This window comes from Anoplophora glabripennis, unplaced genomic scaffold (assembly GCF_000390285.2).
Source record: "Anoplophora glabripennis isolate ALB-LARVAE unplaced genomic scaffold, Agla_2.0 scaffold87, whole genome shotgun sequence".
Taxonomy (NCBI): domain Eukaryota; kingdom Metazoa; phylum Arthropoda; class Insecta; order Coleoptera; family Cerambycidae; genus Anoplophora; species Anoplophora glabripennis.
The window spans coordinates 689,460-704,751 of record NW_019416928.1 but is presented as its reverse complement, the minus strand read 5'-3'; the positions used below and the strand labels follow the sequence as shown (position 1 = coordinate 704,751).

The window sequence follows — 15,292 nt, the reverse complement described above, 5'->3', positions numbered from 1 at the left end:
ACTATCAGATATACTCGGCCACTTAAGTTGTCACATACTTTCAGCGGGTTTTAGGTCACGATCCAATTGGTCATACATCTCTGATAGTTTCAAATCGGTCCTCAACTGCTGCAGAAACGAAGCTATTATTAACCTTATCGATTTATTAGTAAATGATCCGCTCAATTGATCTTACGAAGATTTGGCATCGGTGAACTGGGCCAGCAAAATGAGCGCGCCATTATTCTATGGCTAGAAATTGGCCTCAATGATTTGGGATCGAGGGGGATTATCCCTCTTTATCCTGCCTCATCTCGTGTAGGCCTGGACAGCCTTCGTAGGTGGGCCCCATCCGTCGTCTACCCCGACCGCAAATGCGGCCGGTGTAGGCGCTTTGTGGGACCTCCTTTTGTCCTGGCTGGGCCCCGCCGGCTAGGGCCCTTTCTTCTGGCGCTCTTCTTGCTTCGCCGGCTCGTCTGTGTAAACCCCGGGGGTAGTGTCATGTTTATGTGTGGTATGGTTGGGTAGGGTAGTGCGGCTATGCAGCCTGGGATGCGCTTTGCTAAGGTGGCCCTTAGGCTAGCGCGGGAGGGGAGGGTATGGGGGGTGTGTATGTGTGTGTGTCGTTGTCTTCGTTTCTTGATCCTGGCTGTCTCGCAAAATGAGCAAGATTTCTCATCTCTAATATCCACAAAGTTATAAAGACTACCACGGACCACGGAACAAAACTCAAAACTTAACTCTTAACGGTTTTCTGGCTTGTATTTAAAAACGACGTAACCTACAAATGTAAACAAAATAAACAAAACTAAATAAAATAGACGTTTAGTTTAGACATTAACTAATTAATTACAAGTATTTACGATTAAAAAGGTTTATATAAAAAGTATGTCCCGAGATAATTTACTTAGAGTACGTAGGAGGTCGATATTTGACGACCACGAGAAAGAAAGCAAGAAGCCGAAAAATGAACACGAAAGTAAATTAAGTTTTCCAGAAAAGAAGACCGAGCTTCATTACCCTATACAATACGTTGAAAATGTGATGACTGAAATTGAAAAGTGGAAAATGCATGTAAGAGGAACTTTAGAAGAGATAAATAAGTTCAAATCGTAAGCTAACGAAATTTAATTAATTCACAATATAGATACATAATAAATTTTGTTTCAGTGAGAAGAAGAAATTGCAAAATATGACCGTCAATGAGCATATTCTATCTTCTCAACAGCTGGACTTACTTGCTTCCTTTGATTGTGAGGAATATGTGAGAAGAGTGCAAGACTTCAGTGACTGGGTTACGATTATTACACATAAAATTCAGAATAAATCAGAAAGTGAACTAGAGAAAAAGAATTTATTTATACAGAAAAAACTTGACAGACAAATTAAAGATGAACATTTTATTGAGGATACAGTTTGAGTTGAATTTAAATTACTACATGGTGTTAATAACTTTTGTCACTTTAACTTTAATGACATATTCTGACGATGAAATTAATCAACTATTGCCCTACAAAAATTTTTGATAGGACGCTGCCCTCTGGAGATACAGGGTGTTAAAAGTTTCAAATATTTATATGATTCTTCCTGTAACTTCACTGGCAAAAAATATTTAGTAATAAAATTTGGGGGATGACATTTTTTTAGCAGGGTGAAACTTTTAACACCCTGTATCTCCGTAGGGAAACGTCCTATCAAAAATTTTTATAAGGCAACTTGATTATTTTCATCGGTAGAATATGCCATTAAAGTTTGGCAAAACTTATCATTAACACCCTGTATATCCCAAAGATTGCACTTTATTCTTTAAAAATGTTTAATATACTTTAAATTAAATAAAATGATATTTACTAAGAAGTTTATTTCAAAATAAAATTTCTTTGTTTCTTATTGAAATGTCAGAACTTCTGCTCAGAATCAGAAGTTGAAAACATCTCTAATCGATCGGGCAAGGTCCTTTTACTATGAATATAATAAAATTTTACAAATATAATCATTGCTGTGTTCTTACCATGCAGCGTAAGGGCAAAAAATTCAACTTTCAGGGGATGTAGGACCAAAATAGGAGTCAGACTTTGTGCCCATTGAGACTTTTGATCCAGCGATCAGAATTATCACAACAAAGTTTCAAAAAAATTTGCCAAAAGCCATTTTCCAAAAGGATTGTGCTGGGTCTTTTTGTATACTTATGAGATATCAAGCTTTCCAATTGCAGTCATTATTGCTTAGAAGAAATTGTTCAGCAATTGCTTTTGTTTATAATTTAATAAACTATAGAATCGACTGCCCTGCTCTATTGGAAAAATTAAATTTATTTGTTCCAAGGATAGAAACTCGGCATAATGTTACCTTTTATGGTGATTTTGCAAATACTAATGTAATGAGAAAATCACATATTTTTAATGCATGCACTATTTTTAATTCTATATCATCTTTGTGTGACCTTCATTTTGATAGTTTAGTCCAAATAATTCGTGTGTACGATGAAAAATTTAATGTAAATTTATAGCTGTTTCGTAGATGTTGATTACATTTTACAAAGTAGTACCATATATTTATAATTTGTTTAGCTTTTCCTGTAATTGGTTGTAACCTGTAGGAAAAATAAAGTTATTATTATTATTATTAATATTATTATTATTATATCATGGAAGCTTCAATGATTCAGCGGCACTCTCAATAATATAAAATTGAAATGAAAATGATAATGGCTTCTTAGACTTGTAACTTTGAAAACCTGTCTAGCATATTTTTTGAAAAAATTCATGAGAAATTTAATTTTTTTTTCTAAAAGTAACTTGAAAACTCAAATAGAGTCAGTCTGTGAGAGCCATTAAGTTGATAGAATGTCTCAAGCTTTCCTCATTTAAACGTTTTTATTATATTTTCCAAGATCCCAATATATGTATAGTCGGACTGTCTAGTTTCTTTAACTCGGAATCGTGAGTGGCTCGACATGTCAAGGGTCCCATTCCGCAGATTCTCCACAAGAAAATGAAAAAAGTGGTTGAGTTTAGGACGTAACGAGTTCTTTATTGCCAATATGGAATAGAAATTATTTTAATAAATCAAATAAAATAAACATCTACGCTTTTAGAATATACATATTTTGAATCAGTTCAGGATAACAAAGAGCTTTGCTTTTAGAATCAGGATATTCAAAAACATAAGAGCAAGTGGCTCAGTGTCAATTGAATATATTCCTTTTTTCCTTTCTGAGCTCAGTTTTTTAGTTTATTTTTATAAAATTTAATTAGAACTCGTTTTATGTTTTCTTTTTTGTTATAGAGAATTGATATTTTGTTTCTTTTAGTTGTTTAGTAATAAAGAATTTGAAGAATTTTTGCTTTAAATATATGCATATTTGTGTCATAAATGTTCTTATTTTAAATTTAAGTAAATATTATACAGGCACACAAAAAAAAATGTCATAAACCATTCTTGGGTTTTTGGGATCGCTGAAACCGAATATGACCATAAAAAATGATTCCAATTGCCTGTTTTCCCACAAGCACCCACTGAAGGGGGGTTAAATTAAATTTTCGTACAAAATTAAGATGTATGCGTAATTCTATGTTTTTTGGGACGCTGAAACCGAAAATGACTACAAAAAAATGATACCCACTTACTCGATCACCCCATTCCACTCCTTTGCAATCATTTAAAAGAACCAGCAGAATCCATATGAAAGTTGGCTCTCGGTAAATTGCGCTAACGTTTTCGGAAAACAGAGGAGAACCAAAGTTTCATGGACTCGACACTCAAAATTCCAACGTTCCAAAGTCAGTTACCTGTTAATTAGACAAGTTTAAACGTACCTCCAGCCCCTATGTTGTGAACGTCAATACTTCACTGATCAGAGATATCAGTTCTCAGATGTATTTACGATTTGGTTCAACTCTTAGCGCAACCCAGGAACAACGTCGTGGAGGTGGTAGATTTCTGTTCCCTTTGGGGTGCTTGATTAACGTGAGTCCCCTTGCCTCTCACAATTCGGGGTGCTTGATTAACGTGATTCCCCTTGCCTCTCACGATTCAGGATGCTTGATTAACGCAAGTCCCCTTGCCTCTCACGATTCGGCATTTACCTCTTTCTATGATACCGAACTCTCTTGCTTTCAAACGATTTTCTAAGCCAGTTAAACTGTTATGCGCCATCACCATGTAGAGGTGTCTTAGTCGCAAAAGTAGATAGGGAATCGATTCCATTCCAGAGGCATAGAATTAGATTCATCTTTTAAACGTAAATAAGACTGGTCGGTGAAGAGTAAAAACATTAAAATCAAAGAGAAAACAAAATGCAAACGGAAAAAAAATTAAAATGTCTTGTCTAGAATAAGGTGTCAAGTTCAAAATATCAAAAGGTAAAATAAACACGGTTATGATTAGGACAGAAATCATAATTTGGTTTTAGCGTCCCAAAAAAAAAAAAAAATAAACACATCTTCATTTTGTATAGAAGTTTCAAATTCAATCCCCTTCAGGGGGCGGTAAAGGGGTGCTAGCGGATAAGAGAGGGGTTAAATTCATTTTTTGTAGTCATTTTCGGTTTCAGCGTCCCAAAAAGACAAATACGCATCTATCTTTATTTTGTACGAAAATTTTAAATTTAACCACCTTCAGCGAGTGCTAGCGGGAAAACGGGCAATTGAAAAATTTTTTTATGGTCATACACAGTGCTTCTGAGCGAATTTAAATGAAATTTTCGAGTCGCTCCAAAATACTAAGATATCCTGTTTCTACAAAACTTGAACATAATTTTAAGCCCTGAACCAAAATATTTGGTGTAGCGCTTTTTTTTCCGATGGCAAAATAAGAAATTTGATATTTTTCATGTAGGTAACTAAAAATTTTACTTCAAAAATCAAAAAGAGAGTTGTAAGTTATTTTAACAAAGCGAAAACTATTAAGCCAGTATATATATTAAATGTTTTATTCTTTTATATACACAAAACAAAAAGTAGATTTATTATAATGGTACAAACATAATTTATAGCAAAATTAATAATTCAATTGTATAGAATTACATTCAATTTTCAATCAATCAGTTGAATAAATGCAACGTTCAGAGCCAATGTACTTATGGAAGCCCAACATTTGCAGGAAATGCATTGCTTAAAAATATCGATATTTTGGCCAATTTCACGTGTTTAAATTGTGCTAAGTTTGTTAATTGTTTCATAAAGTTGTTAACAGCTGTTTTTGTAAGTCATATTGATGAATTCAGGAAAAATTATATGAACTTTGATGTAGCTGTAACCCCCAAAGTATATGCAATAACACCGCCAAATTACAACAAAATTGGATAAAGGGTATTTAAGATATTTACGAAATAGAAATTTTTTTACAAAAGTTTAACACCCTGCATCTTGAAAACGAAGCATTTGCGGACCAATCTTCATATGAACTTTTTGTCTTAAAATCACTCAAATAATCGACTGATGAATCTATTGTACACACTTAATTAATACCCTGTATAATTATAAAAACCGCTTAAATGATTTGTAAACCAACAATTTTCATAGTGATAATCCTTTTCTAATACTTAAGCTATGAACAAACTGGCTGAGACCATTAAACTACGAAAACCTGGTAGTTTGTCTCACACTCATTTTGTTTCTTTTTTTTCCAAGATTTAAACCTTTGGAAATATTAATTATAAGAATTGGATACATTTTTTTTGGTCCTTCGAGCCGGATATTCAGTTTTTAAAATATATTGCTATACTCAATTCATTTTCTTTTGGTTTTTTCTTTAAATTGAAAAAAATTCAAATTATTTGTTCCATATGAAAACAAGCTATGCAAATGTCACCAATATATTAAATATCGAATTAAAAATCGAAGTGATACTTACCTGAAAAATCTTCACTAATCTTAGGGTTCATCGGTTCTTTCAGTCTTCTGTTGTATTTTACCTCCCTGGGAAGGTTAATAGGTACAGTACACAAATAAATTCCAAAACAGGAGTAAATCAATTTTTATTTCGAGACTCATCTCTAATTTTAGGATTTAAGATTAAAGTGCACATAATACATATATAAACTGATTATTTCTTAAAAAAAATATTAATTATTTCAATCTATTGACCAGATACCATAATATCTATATACTACTATAATTTACGACTTTATGGATAAATACATCTTCCCCTTCAGTGTCTGTTTGACGGGGTTGATTTTCTTCAAAATTTGAGTCATGATATTGACGAGCTGCTCGCAAGACAGCCCTGTCTTCTTGGATTTGAATTTTTGCAACAACTCTGTGGTCGTCATCGGCTTCCTCATGAGATACTTTCGCACGGCGTCTTCCGTAATTCCAGATTCGCTAAAGAAAAAGATTGAATGCATATTTCTGACCTTATTTAACACGACGGACAATGATATTATTTTACAGTGTAACTAATATGTTTAAAATTAAAGATAAATTCTGTTCATAAAACAAAAACTCTAGGTTTTTGATAACATTCAAAAAACTTTTTTGCTAATATCATCCTTCTTATCACGTAGGGGCGTATAATCCAAGAAAAGGATATACACATACGCCATCTCCATTCGTAAAAATTATTGATAATGTGTCTTCATAAATGCCCAGGTCCCTCGTGACCAAATTTGTTCTGGCGTTCAGTAAATTTGATTTTCTTAAGTTGGTAATTCAGAAATAATCAGGAAAAAATCACCAACTAGGTCCCTAGATTAAATGTCAATCCAGAGCCGTAATTTTCCATGTTTTTACGCCCGTTTGTACAATTTAGTAGTGTTTACTAGTATTTCTGTGTTTAACTACAATCTTTGTCTATTGTAATGCAATCAATCTGTCATGGCCTTATGTTAAATATACAAAAAATACCTCCTGGAAACAAAAAATATGGTGATATAGGAAAAAAAATTCTAAGAAAGATAGTGTATTTTTCCTGTGGCACATAAACGGCGAAGTTAACCTAAAAAATTCATAAAAGTCAAAAAAACGGTTTTTTGCTAATAAAAAAAAACGAACTCCAATCGAAAAAAGTTACATGAGAAAGTTGTAGCTATTAAAAAAACCTATTGATTCAATTTTTAAATATATCAATTGCTATATTACTTTTTGAGATATATCGAAAAAAACTGTCAAAGATTGACTTTTTTTGTTTTTGATGTATTTCTTGCAAATTAAGGTTTTGAAACTTGTTACTTGCTGTAAATGTAGCGCTCGGCAAGCCAAAAAAGTCCCATTTTATATCGATTTTTCGAAAAAAATCGGCTCTTCTTGCTCTCCGAATAGTCATAGAAAAACTGATCAGGACTCATTTTTTTCCTTAAAAGTTGTACTTTCATGGTAAAAAATAGTGATAATGATTTTATTCATTTCAAGTGTCCAAAGATGATTTTGAAAAAAGTAGAAATTTTTTGATCACGTTTTTCTTGAATATCTTTTTCGATTTTCATTTCTCGATAATGTCTATTACAGGAATCGATTGCTGGCATTTTCTAATATTTATATTATGTATATAATTTTGTTTTATCTAGACGAGCTACCCCAAATTAAGTACTAAAAAATTTTTGTACGTGGTCCAGAAGTCGAGATAATGAAGATTTTGAAAATAAGAGTGCTTTTGAACGAGCGAATTCAGTTTTTGGAGCAGCCGGGTAGCATTACCCCCACTCCGCCGTCCGCTACAGTTAGCTCGCGCAGCGCTCGAATGCTTCAGTTTGACGCACAATTAAAAATGCAAAAGTGGCTAAATGAACCACAGTATTTTTTTATTGAAAATATAAGTCTGCCACTTCAATCTCTGTAAGAATGGACGTTATAGTACTTCATCTTCATCTTCATCTAGTGGTTGGTCCTTTAAAAGTCCCATAGCACTGCGGCCTAATTAGTCCTATTCAGCAAGTAGATTTGTCCTTTTTACAAAGTCCAAAAGCTTCCTTGCTGACACTTCTCTCAGTTCTTTGGGTTCCAAATAGGGTCTCCCAAGGAGTGCCATTCTGCTACGTGCAAATCCCGGGCACTCGCCCAGGATATGCAGAGAAGTTTCATCCGCCGATTCACATCCTCGGCAGATCGGACTGTCTACAAGCTTTAGTTTATGTAGATGTTTCCTAAAGTGACAGTGTCCCGTTATGAGTCCTGTCACTCTCCTGAGCCGGATTCTATTCAAGCTCAGTAGCTCATTCGCTCTTCCCTTCGAAGGATACTCCATAAGCTCCTTAGAATGGCTATGTCCTGGCCTTGAAGTCCAGTATTTCCTATGTTCTGTCTCTGTCCATTTGCCCAGAGCCCGCCTGACCACACTGGGAGATGTGCCACAGAAGGGCTCCGGGCCAATGAACACTGTCTCGGGTCCCTTCCTAGCAAGTTCATCCGCTTTCTCATTTCCACAAATGCCTTTGTGCCCTGGCACCCAACACAGTCTGACTGTATTGTTGGTGGCCAGTTCAGTCAGCATTTGTAAACAGTCCCACACCAGTTTTGAACTTACCTTGTGTGCGGCTAAAGCTTTAATTGCAGCTTGACTATCAGAGAATATATACATGAGTTTACGTCTATAACCTCTACGTACATTCTCTGCCAGACACGCCATTATCGCGAAGATTTCTGCTTGGAATACAGTAGGGAACTCCCCCAGACTGTAGCTTGCACTCCATCTGGGTCTGAGTCCATATATTCCTGCACCCGTCCCTCTGGTCATTTTGGAGCCATCTGTAAACCATACTAGGCTCCACCTTTCCAGGGTATTAAACCTTTCCTCCCACTTGCTTTGATCCTCTATTCGAGTCTCAAATGGCTTGTGGAAGTGAAACCTTGGAACCATCTTGTCGGATACCATCCCAAGAGTTGGTTCCGACATAGATGTGTCTATGATCCTGGAGTGGGAACCACCCCTCCAGTCATTGTTATTCCTGAGTCGATATGCTGCTAGCCGCGCTTCTCTTTCCACCACTATATGCAGCGGTGGCAGATTTAGCATGACTTCTAGTGCAGCTGTCGGGGTCGATGCCATCGCCCCCGTTATACCTAAACAGGCCAATCTCTGAATTCTATTCAGTTTTTCCCTCGCTGTGGTCTGTTGTGTTTTCTGCCACCATACCACAGCGCCGTAAAGAATCCTGGGTCTTACTATCGACGTATACAACCAGTGTGACATCTTTGGTTTCAGTTCCCAGGTTTTCCCAATAAGGCGACGGCATACACACAATGTCTGCTTCGCCTTACTCACCACTTTTTCCAAGTGCGCATTCCAGGTAAGCTTATTTTCCAGTATCACTCCTAGATATTTTACTTCCCTGGAAAGTGTAATGCCCCTCTCCCCTATTACAGGTTCAGAGAGTCCAGTTAAATTTCTTCTCCTGGTTTATAGTACTTAAATAGTGGTCTGTGGAATTTTTTGAAAAAAAAAAATTATCTTGGCTCCAGAGCAACGCTTTTTTTTAATAATTGTGTAAAAATGCCGGCAATCGATTCCTGTAATAGACATTATCGAGAAGTGAAAATCGAAAAAGATATTCAAGAAAACCGCGACCAAAAAATTTTTACTTTTTTCAAAATCATCAGTACTACTCTTAAGGAAAAATGAGCCCTGATTCGTTTCTCTACGACTATTCGTCGAGCAACAAGAGCTGATTTTCGAGATTACCTTTTATCGAAAAATCGATATCTCGAAAAATTTTGATTATATTTTAATTTAAAAAAAGGCAAGTAACAAGTTTCAAAACTTTAATTTACATGAGATATAGCAAAAACAAAAAAAGTCGATTTGTGACGTTTTTTTCGATATATACCGAAAAGTAATATAGCAATCGATATATTTAAAAATCGAATCGATAGGTTTTTTTAATAGTTACAACTTTCTCATGTAAGTTTTTCAATTGGAGTTCAAGCTTTTTTTTTAGCAAAAAACCATTTTTTTTGGCTTTTATGAATTTTTTAGGTTAACTTCGCCGTTTATGCGCCACAGGAAAAAATCACTATCTTAGAATCTCTTTTCCTATATCACCATATTTTTTTGTAATCTCCTCTACCTATTGATTGGAACATCGAGTTGAAATAATATTTCTACACAATAAAATCGTTCATCTACATTTTTCCCACGTGCACGCATATGACAGGAAAGAAACGCCTAAAATGGAAACTGACAAATTGAGAAAAGGGCGTTTGTAATGATAGACCATACCAAGTGCGCGTGCAGCCTGAACATATCCGAACACCATGAAAGGCACATTACAAGTTTCATGTAGAGAACATACAAAATTATTTTATCAGATTATTATACGTGATGGAACTCACTTTGATCCAGGAATGTAATTGGGGAGGTCCAATTTTGCCTTCTTAGGGCTAGGTCCTGCCAGTGCGTCGTTTATAAGCTTCCTCTTGCTATCCGTAGGTGTCGTCGAACGAGAGCTATTAGTGCTAATTCAAAAAATATTTAAGTCAACGTCACGGGTATTAATATTTTGAAATTTACCTGCTAGGTTCCTTTTCATCTTTCTTACTTTTCTTATCCGGTTTCTTCTTCTTCTCGTCGTCGGTGCTACTGTCGGAACTAAAGTCATCATCGTCGTCTGAAACGAAATTTATCGATTCAATAAAAATTAGAACTGTAATCTAGCGAGATATATCTCACCATTTTTTTCCTTTTTGACTTCTTTTTTGACATCCTTTTTTGATTTTTTCTTGCTCTTCTTCTTCTTATCTTTGTCGTCACCTTCTTCCTTCTTTTCTCCATCCTTTTCTTTGTTTTCTTCATCCTCGTTACTCTGTTCTTTTTCGGATTTCTCGGAATCTTCATCGGACTCCTCATCAGAATTCAACAGTTTTCTAAAAAAATATATATTTAATAATTATACATACATAACACTATTTCTATACATACAGGGTGTTACCGTAAGTGGGGACAGCTTTTTTTAGGACTAATCCCAATTTTTAGGGGAATTTCCCAAAATACTCATCTGTTCACATAATGGTCAAAAATATTAGAAATATTAAATTATAACACGCAAAAGTTAAAAACAAATTAAGTCTTCACGACATTTGAGAAAACATGATGTGTTTCGAAAGGTCAAAAGTGGTTTCCATATAAATAGGACCCCCATTTAAAGCTCAACACGTATAATCAATTTTAGTATACATATACATACCTCAATGCTTTTTCTTCAGCTACACCGTCCAAGTTTATATTTTCTGGTTCACTTTCGCTACTATCGCTGATATAATCCAGTTCTCGTCCCTCTCCATCCCCATCATCAGAGTCCTCGAAGGCTTCTACATCAGTGTCACGTTTCTTTTTACCATCCTTTTTAGTATCATCTATAAAATCAAATATATTCTAATTGTGACAAATATGCAAGACACTATTACTTTTCTTTGGCTTCTTCTTTTCGGACTCTTCCTCTGCTTCCTTTTCTTCGTTCTCTGACGACTCTTCATCGGAAGTGTCCATCCATTCATCCATGTCGGATATTTTTAGGTCCTTTTCCTTCTTGGAGGTAGATTTTTTACCTTTTTCCTCGCCTTCTTCCAATTCTGTTTCATCTTCGCCTTTTAGGCGTTTCCTCAGCATAAGTGAGAAATAATTCAAATGTTTGTTACGCTTATTGAATTCCATTTCGGCCTCTTCCGCAGACAACGCTTTGTATCTCTGGATAGGTTGAAACTTATACCTAAAAATAATCCGAGTTAAATGAAAAAATAATAAGTATAAAGTATAATCATTTGCCATTCATGAAGTGGAAAAGCCTCGATAGCTCCATCTTCAGCATGCGTGAAGACGTAATATGCTGTATTGTTAGAAACGCCTCCTTCTCGTATACCTAAAATATAAAAATGGGAATGACATCACAAAATAATTATTGCAGTTTTGTAACTGTACCTTTGAATTTTTTTACGGTGCTACCAAAAGACTTCAAAATCCAAGGTTGATCATCCGCTCGATATTTCCTAGCCACAATTCCCAGCTTTTTCCTTCTGGCTTCTTCTTTTGCTTCTCTACCGAATTCCGATCCTGCACCAAATCTAAAATTTAAATAACACTGGAGAACCGGAGAATGGATCAAGTCGTGAGAATGTGGTACATTACAAAAATATTTTTTATCAAATGTTTTGGAAATTTATATAAAAATACACTTACTTTGGTTGATCCTCTTCCGTTCCTTTGTACTCCTTAAGATTGTTTTCTCTTTCCATGCTGACTTTCGTCCATTTTGAGAAATCGACATCCAACGTACCGTTGAATCTCATCACATGATACCTCTTTTGCACATTTTTGGGTACTCTAATAGAAAATTCTTGGACGTTCGCTGGCTAAAGTGGAAAGATGAATGTATGAGGTGATTCATTTTCTATCTACTTAACTAATACTGTACCGGAGACGACGTAGAAGATGCCATAATTATACACCACTCGTCTATTTTTCTTTAGATTATTTCACAACTTATTTCTATTTATTAACTAAACAGCTTTTATTTACAGTCACTTCTTGTCAGCAATGTCAGCTTGTCAGGGGGGGCTTTCGTTTTAGCAAGAATAGTACCTATTAGCAACTAATATCAGTTCAGAGTAACTTTAAGTTGCTACTGGCTACTAAGAGCTAATATTTTTGCCAAATCGAATGGCCCTAGGATCAGCAAGCAAATTACAATCACAGAGCAAAGAAGGACCATACCATAGAGCAGAAATAGCAGCATTCTTTTTCTAGTTTGGGACCAGCATGGAACTCAAGCAGATCCAGAGGGTGATATACCCTCAGACTAATAAATAAAGGGGACGCCTTTATTTACATTCGATAGTGAAGTGTTGACATATGTGTTTTTACAAACATTGGTACTTTGTGATGTCCTTGACATTGATGCCAATGTTACATTTTTATCTTTATAGCTAGGTACAGCGGTCATTTTAATTGATTATCGTACAAGGATCTACCTCATTCTTGACTTCGACTTACAAATTAGTTACACTGTAATATGCATAAGACTACGACACTATTTTCTTGCAACTTGTTTTATAATTATAGATTTTGAATATGAAAAAAAATACATTATTGAAATTCCTAGCAATACAAACGCCGTAAGTGGCATCATTGCCTGGTATTAAACGGTTCTAAAGGGGACGCCATTATTACAGTCTATTGTTGTGAAATAGATATTAGCCGAGTTCAGTGTTTTGTGTCTTTTTAAACTGTTTTTTTATCTAATTTCAATAAAAATGCCAAAGCGGCGTATAATATGCCGACAATTACAGGAAAAGAGCCAAATATGTGCTACTTCTTTTCACAAGTAAGTTTGACATTGTTTCCATGGGCGTTCTTACAAGGGTGTAAGGTGTCCTAAGTATTTTATTTGTTAATTTATTATGTTTGTATTTTGATACTGACACTAGCTCTGTGTTTATTTGTAGAATACCATAAGATCCTGCGATACGAGCAGTGTGGCTAGAAAATTTCGCCATATCTGAATATGATCTTTCAAAGGATAATTATGTCTGTCGAAGCATTTCCGTGCTATAGATATTAAGGTAACAGTAACTGGAAAACGATGTCACACATGGAGCTGTGCCTATTAATACAACATTTGGAAGGTAATACGTTTTAGCACAGTGTTGATGAAATGGTTGTGCCGTCTCAAAGGTTCCCTCTTCGAGAAATTGCTAGTGAAGAAAATTTTATAGATGTTGCTATAAAACATCTTCAATCACATGTTGTCCCTGTTCCATAAGAGACGAGCTGTCAATGTTGTGAGCTCAAAATTCAGCTTATTTTTGTTGCGTACATTTAAAACATGCTTATTTTCCCATACGATTAAATGTTGTTCAATGTAAATTCATTTTTCCGTTACTTTTAGTACAAATATGTTTTGTTTTCTTTGCATTGTTTATATTCCAGCAGATTTTAATTAAATATATTTTTGCTCCTTGTAGTTTTATTTAAATTATTTATTTTAATAAATGTTCTTCCAGTAATCGAGAACTACTATGAAATAATAGAAATAATAGTAGGCAATGACATTGCTATAGCTATAGTATAATGATAGTTTCAATCGAGGAGTTTTCTTTAGTCACTTTTTTGTTCTGGAAATGTTTTTAAAATATTAATTATAGATTTTGAAGAAACCGTTAACTTTTTCCTATTTATTGTTTATTTATTACACATGAAAGCTTAAATAATCGAGCACTTCTGATTTTATTCTATTAAAAAGTGTAATTTTTATGGTTTCCTTATATTATGGTAGATTTTAAACCTAAACTCTGTACGCCAGTGTACCAGGGACCATTGTGTTTACTTATGTATCATTTGTTTATCAACATACAATAGGTTGAGGTTACATGTTTACATTGTGTACTGAAATAGGGAATGCGGCCTCCCCTTTACTTATTACTCTGAGGATATACCCTCATTATTGGATAAGATGAAACAATGGTACCATATTTCATTTTTGCCTGCTGTGCTGGGGAATCTACAAGGGTGTTTCCAGGGTGCTCGGGCGTCTCCCCCTTCACGCCAAACACATTGGCTGCTTGGGATTGAGGAGTCTTATCTAGTGCTATGGAGGAGTCGCCGCCGCCGCCATTATTCTATGGCTAGAAATTGGCCTCAATGATTTAGGATCGACTGGGATTATCCCTCTTTATCCTGCCTCATCTCGTGTAGGCCTGGACAGCCTTCGTAGGTGGGCCCCATCCGTCGTATACCCCGACCGCAAATGCAGCCGGTGTAGGCGCTTTGTGGGACCTCCTTTTGTCCTGGCTGGGCCCCGCCGGCTAGGGCCCTTTCTTCTGGCGCTCTTCTTGCTTCGCCGGCTCGTCTGTGTAAACCCCGGGGGTAGTGTCATGTTTATGTGTGGTATGGTTGGGTAGGGTAGTGCGGCTATGCAGCCTGGGATGCGCTTTGCTAAGGTGGCCCTTAGCCCAGCGCGGGAGGGGAGGGGTAAGGAGGGTATGGGGAGTGTGTATGTGTGTGTGTGTTTGTCGTTGTCTTCGTTTCTTGATCCTGGCTGTCTCTGAAACAGAAAAGGTTAGCGGGCAAGGGGGGGGGGGGTGTCGTTGGGGTGGTCACCCAGGGTCAAAAAGTTGGTGTCTAGGTCTTTTGTGTTTGTCGGTCACGTCGGGTACGTAGTTAACGGCTTGCCTGAGGAGGGGATTGTCATGTCTAGCGGCTACGTCAAACCGTTTCTCCGCGTTTTGTCTTATTGTCTGTGAAGCGTTTGTGTATTGTAAGTCTCGTAATATGTCAGTGGGCCCCATCCGTCGTCTACCCCGACCGCAAATGCGGCCGGTGTAGGCGCTTTGTGGGACCTCCTTTTGTCCTGGCTGGGCCACGCCGGCTAGGACCCTTTCTTCTG

The 15,292-nt window shown here is 36.1% G+C and overlaps 2 protein-coding genes and 1 long non-coding RNA gene across 3 annotated transcripts; 2 read left to right on the top strand and 1 right to left on the bottom strand.

Annotated features, from left to right (window-relative positions):
* Positions 1-761: 761 nt before the first annotated feature.
* Positions 762-1,566, top strand: LOC108907188. Its single transcript, XM_018710746.2, has 2 exons — positions 762-1,091; positions 1,150-1,566. The coding sequence occupies exons 1-2, from the start codon at positions 868-870 to the stop codon at positions 1,397-1,399; spliced, it is 474 nt and encodes a 157-aa protein (XP_018566262.1). The 5' UTR covers positions 762-867; the 3' UTR covers positions 1,400-1,566.
* A 4,376-nt stretch (positions 1,567-5,942) lies between these two features.
* Positions 5,943-12,455, bottom strand: LOC108907170 (general transcription factor IIF subunit 1). Its single transcript, XM_018710715.1, has 10 exons — positions 12,323-12,455; positions 12,088-12,260; positions 11,830-11,972; positions 11,677-11,770; positions 11,319-11,620; positions 11,099-11,267; positions 10,585-10,778; positions 10,426-10,522; positions 10,248-10,370; positions 5,943-6,305 (listed from the first exon to the last, which is right to left on the bottom strand). The coding sequence occupies exons 1-10, from the start codon at positions 12,344-12,346 to the stop codon at positions 6,101-6,103; spliced, it is 1,524 nt and encodes a 507-aa protein (XP_018566231.1). The 5' UTR covers positions 12,347-12,455; the 3' UTR covers positions 5,943-6,100.
* A 532-nt stretch (positions 12,456-12,987) lies between these two features.
* On the top strand, positions 12,988-13,870 carry LOC108907185. Its single transcript, XR_001964323.2, has 2 exons — positions 12,988-13,231; positions 13,353-13,870. It is a non-coding gene; the product is annotated as an uncharacterized LOC108907185 (long non-coding RNA).
* Positions 13,871-15,292: the final 1,422 nt, after the last annotated feature.

Excerpts from the sequence above, each read along its gene's own strand:
- LOC108907188 (XM_018710746.2), top strand. The coding sequence starts at position 868 with ATGTCCCGAGATAATTTACTTAGAGTACGTAGGAGGTCGATATTTGAC. Across the intron at positions 1,092-1,149 it reads GAGATAAATAAGTTCAAATC|TGAGAAGAAGAAATTGCAAA; the intron begins GTAAGCTAACGA and ends ATTTTGTTTCAG.
- LOC108907170 (XM_018710715.1), bottom strand. The coding sequence starts at position 12,346 with ATGGCATCTTCTACGTCGTCTCCG. Across the intron at positions 12,261-12,322 it reads CATCTTCTACGTCGTCTCCG|CCAGCGAACGTCCAAGAATT; the intron begins GTACAGTATTAG and ends TTTCCACTTTAG. Across the intron at positions 10,523-10,584 it reads AGTCAAAAAGGAAAAAAATG|ACGACGATGATGACTTTAGT; the intron begins GTGAGATATATC and ends ATTTCGTTTCAG.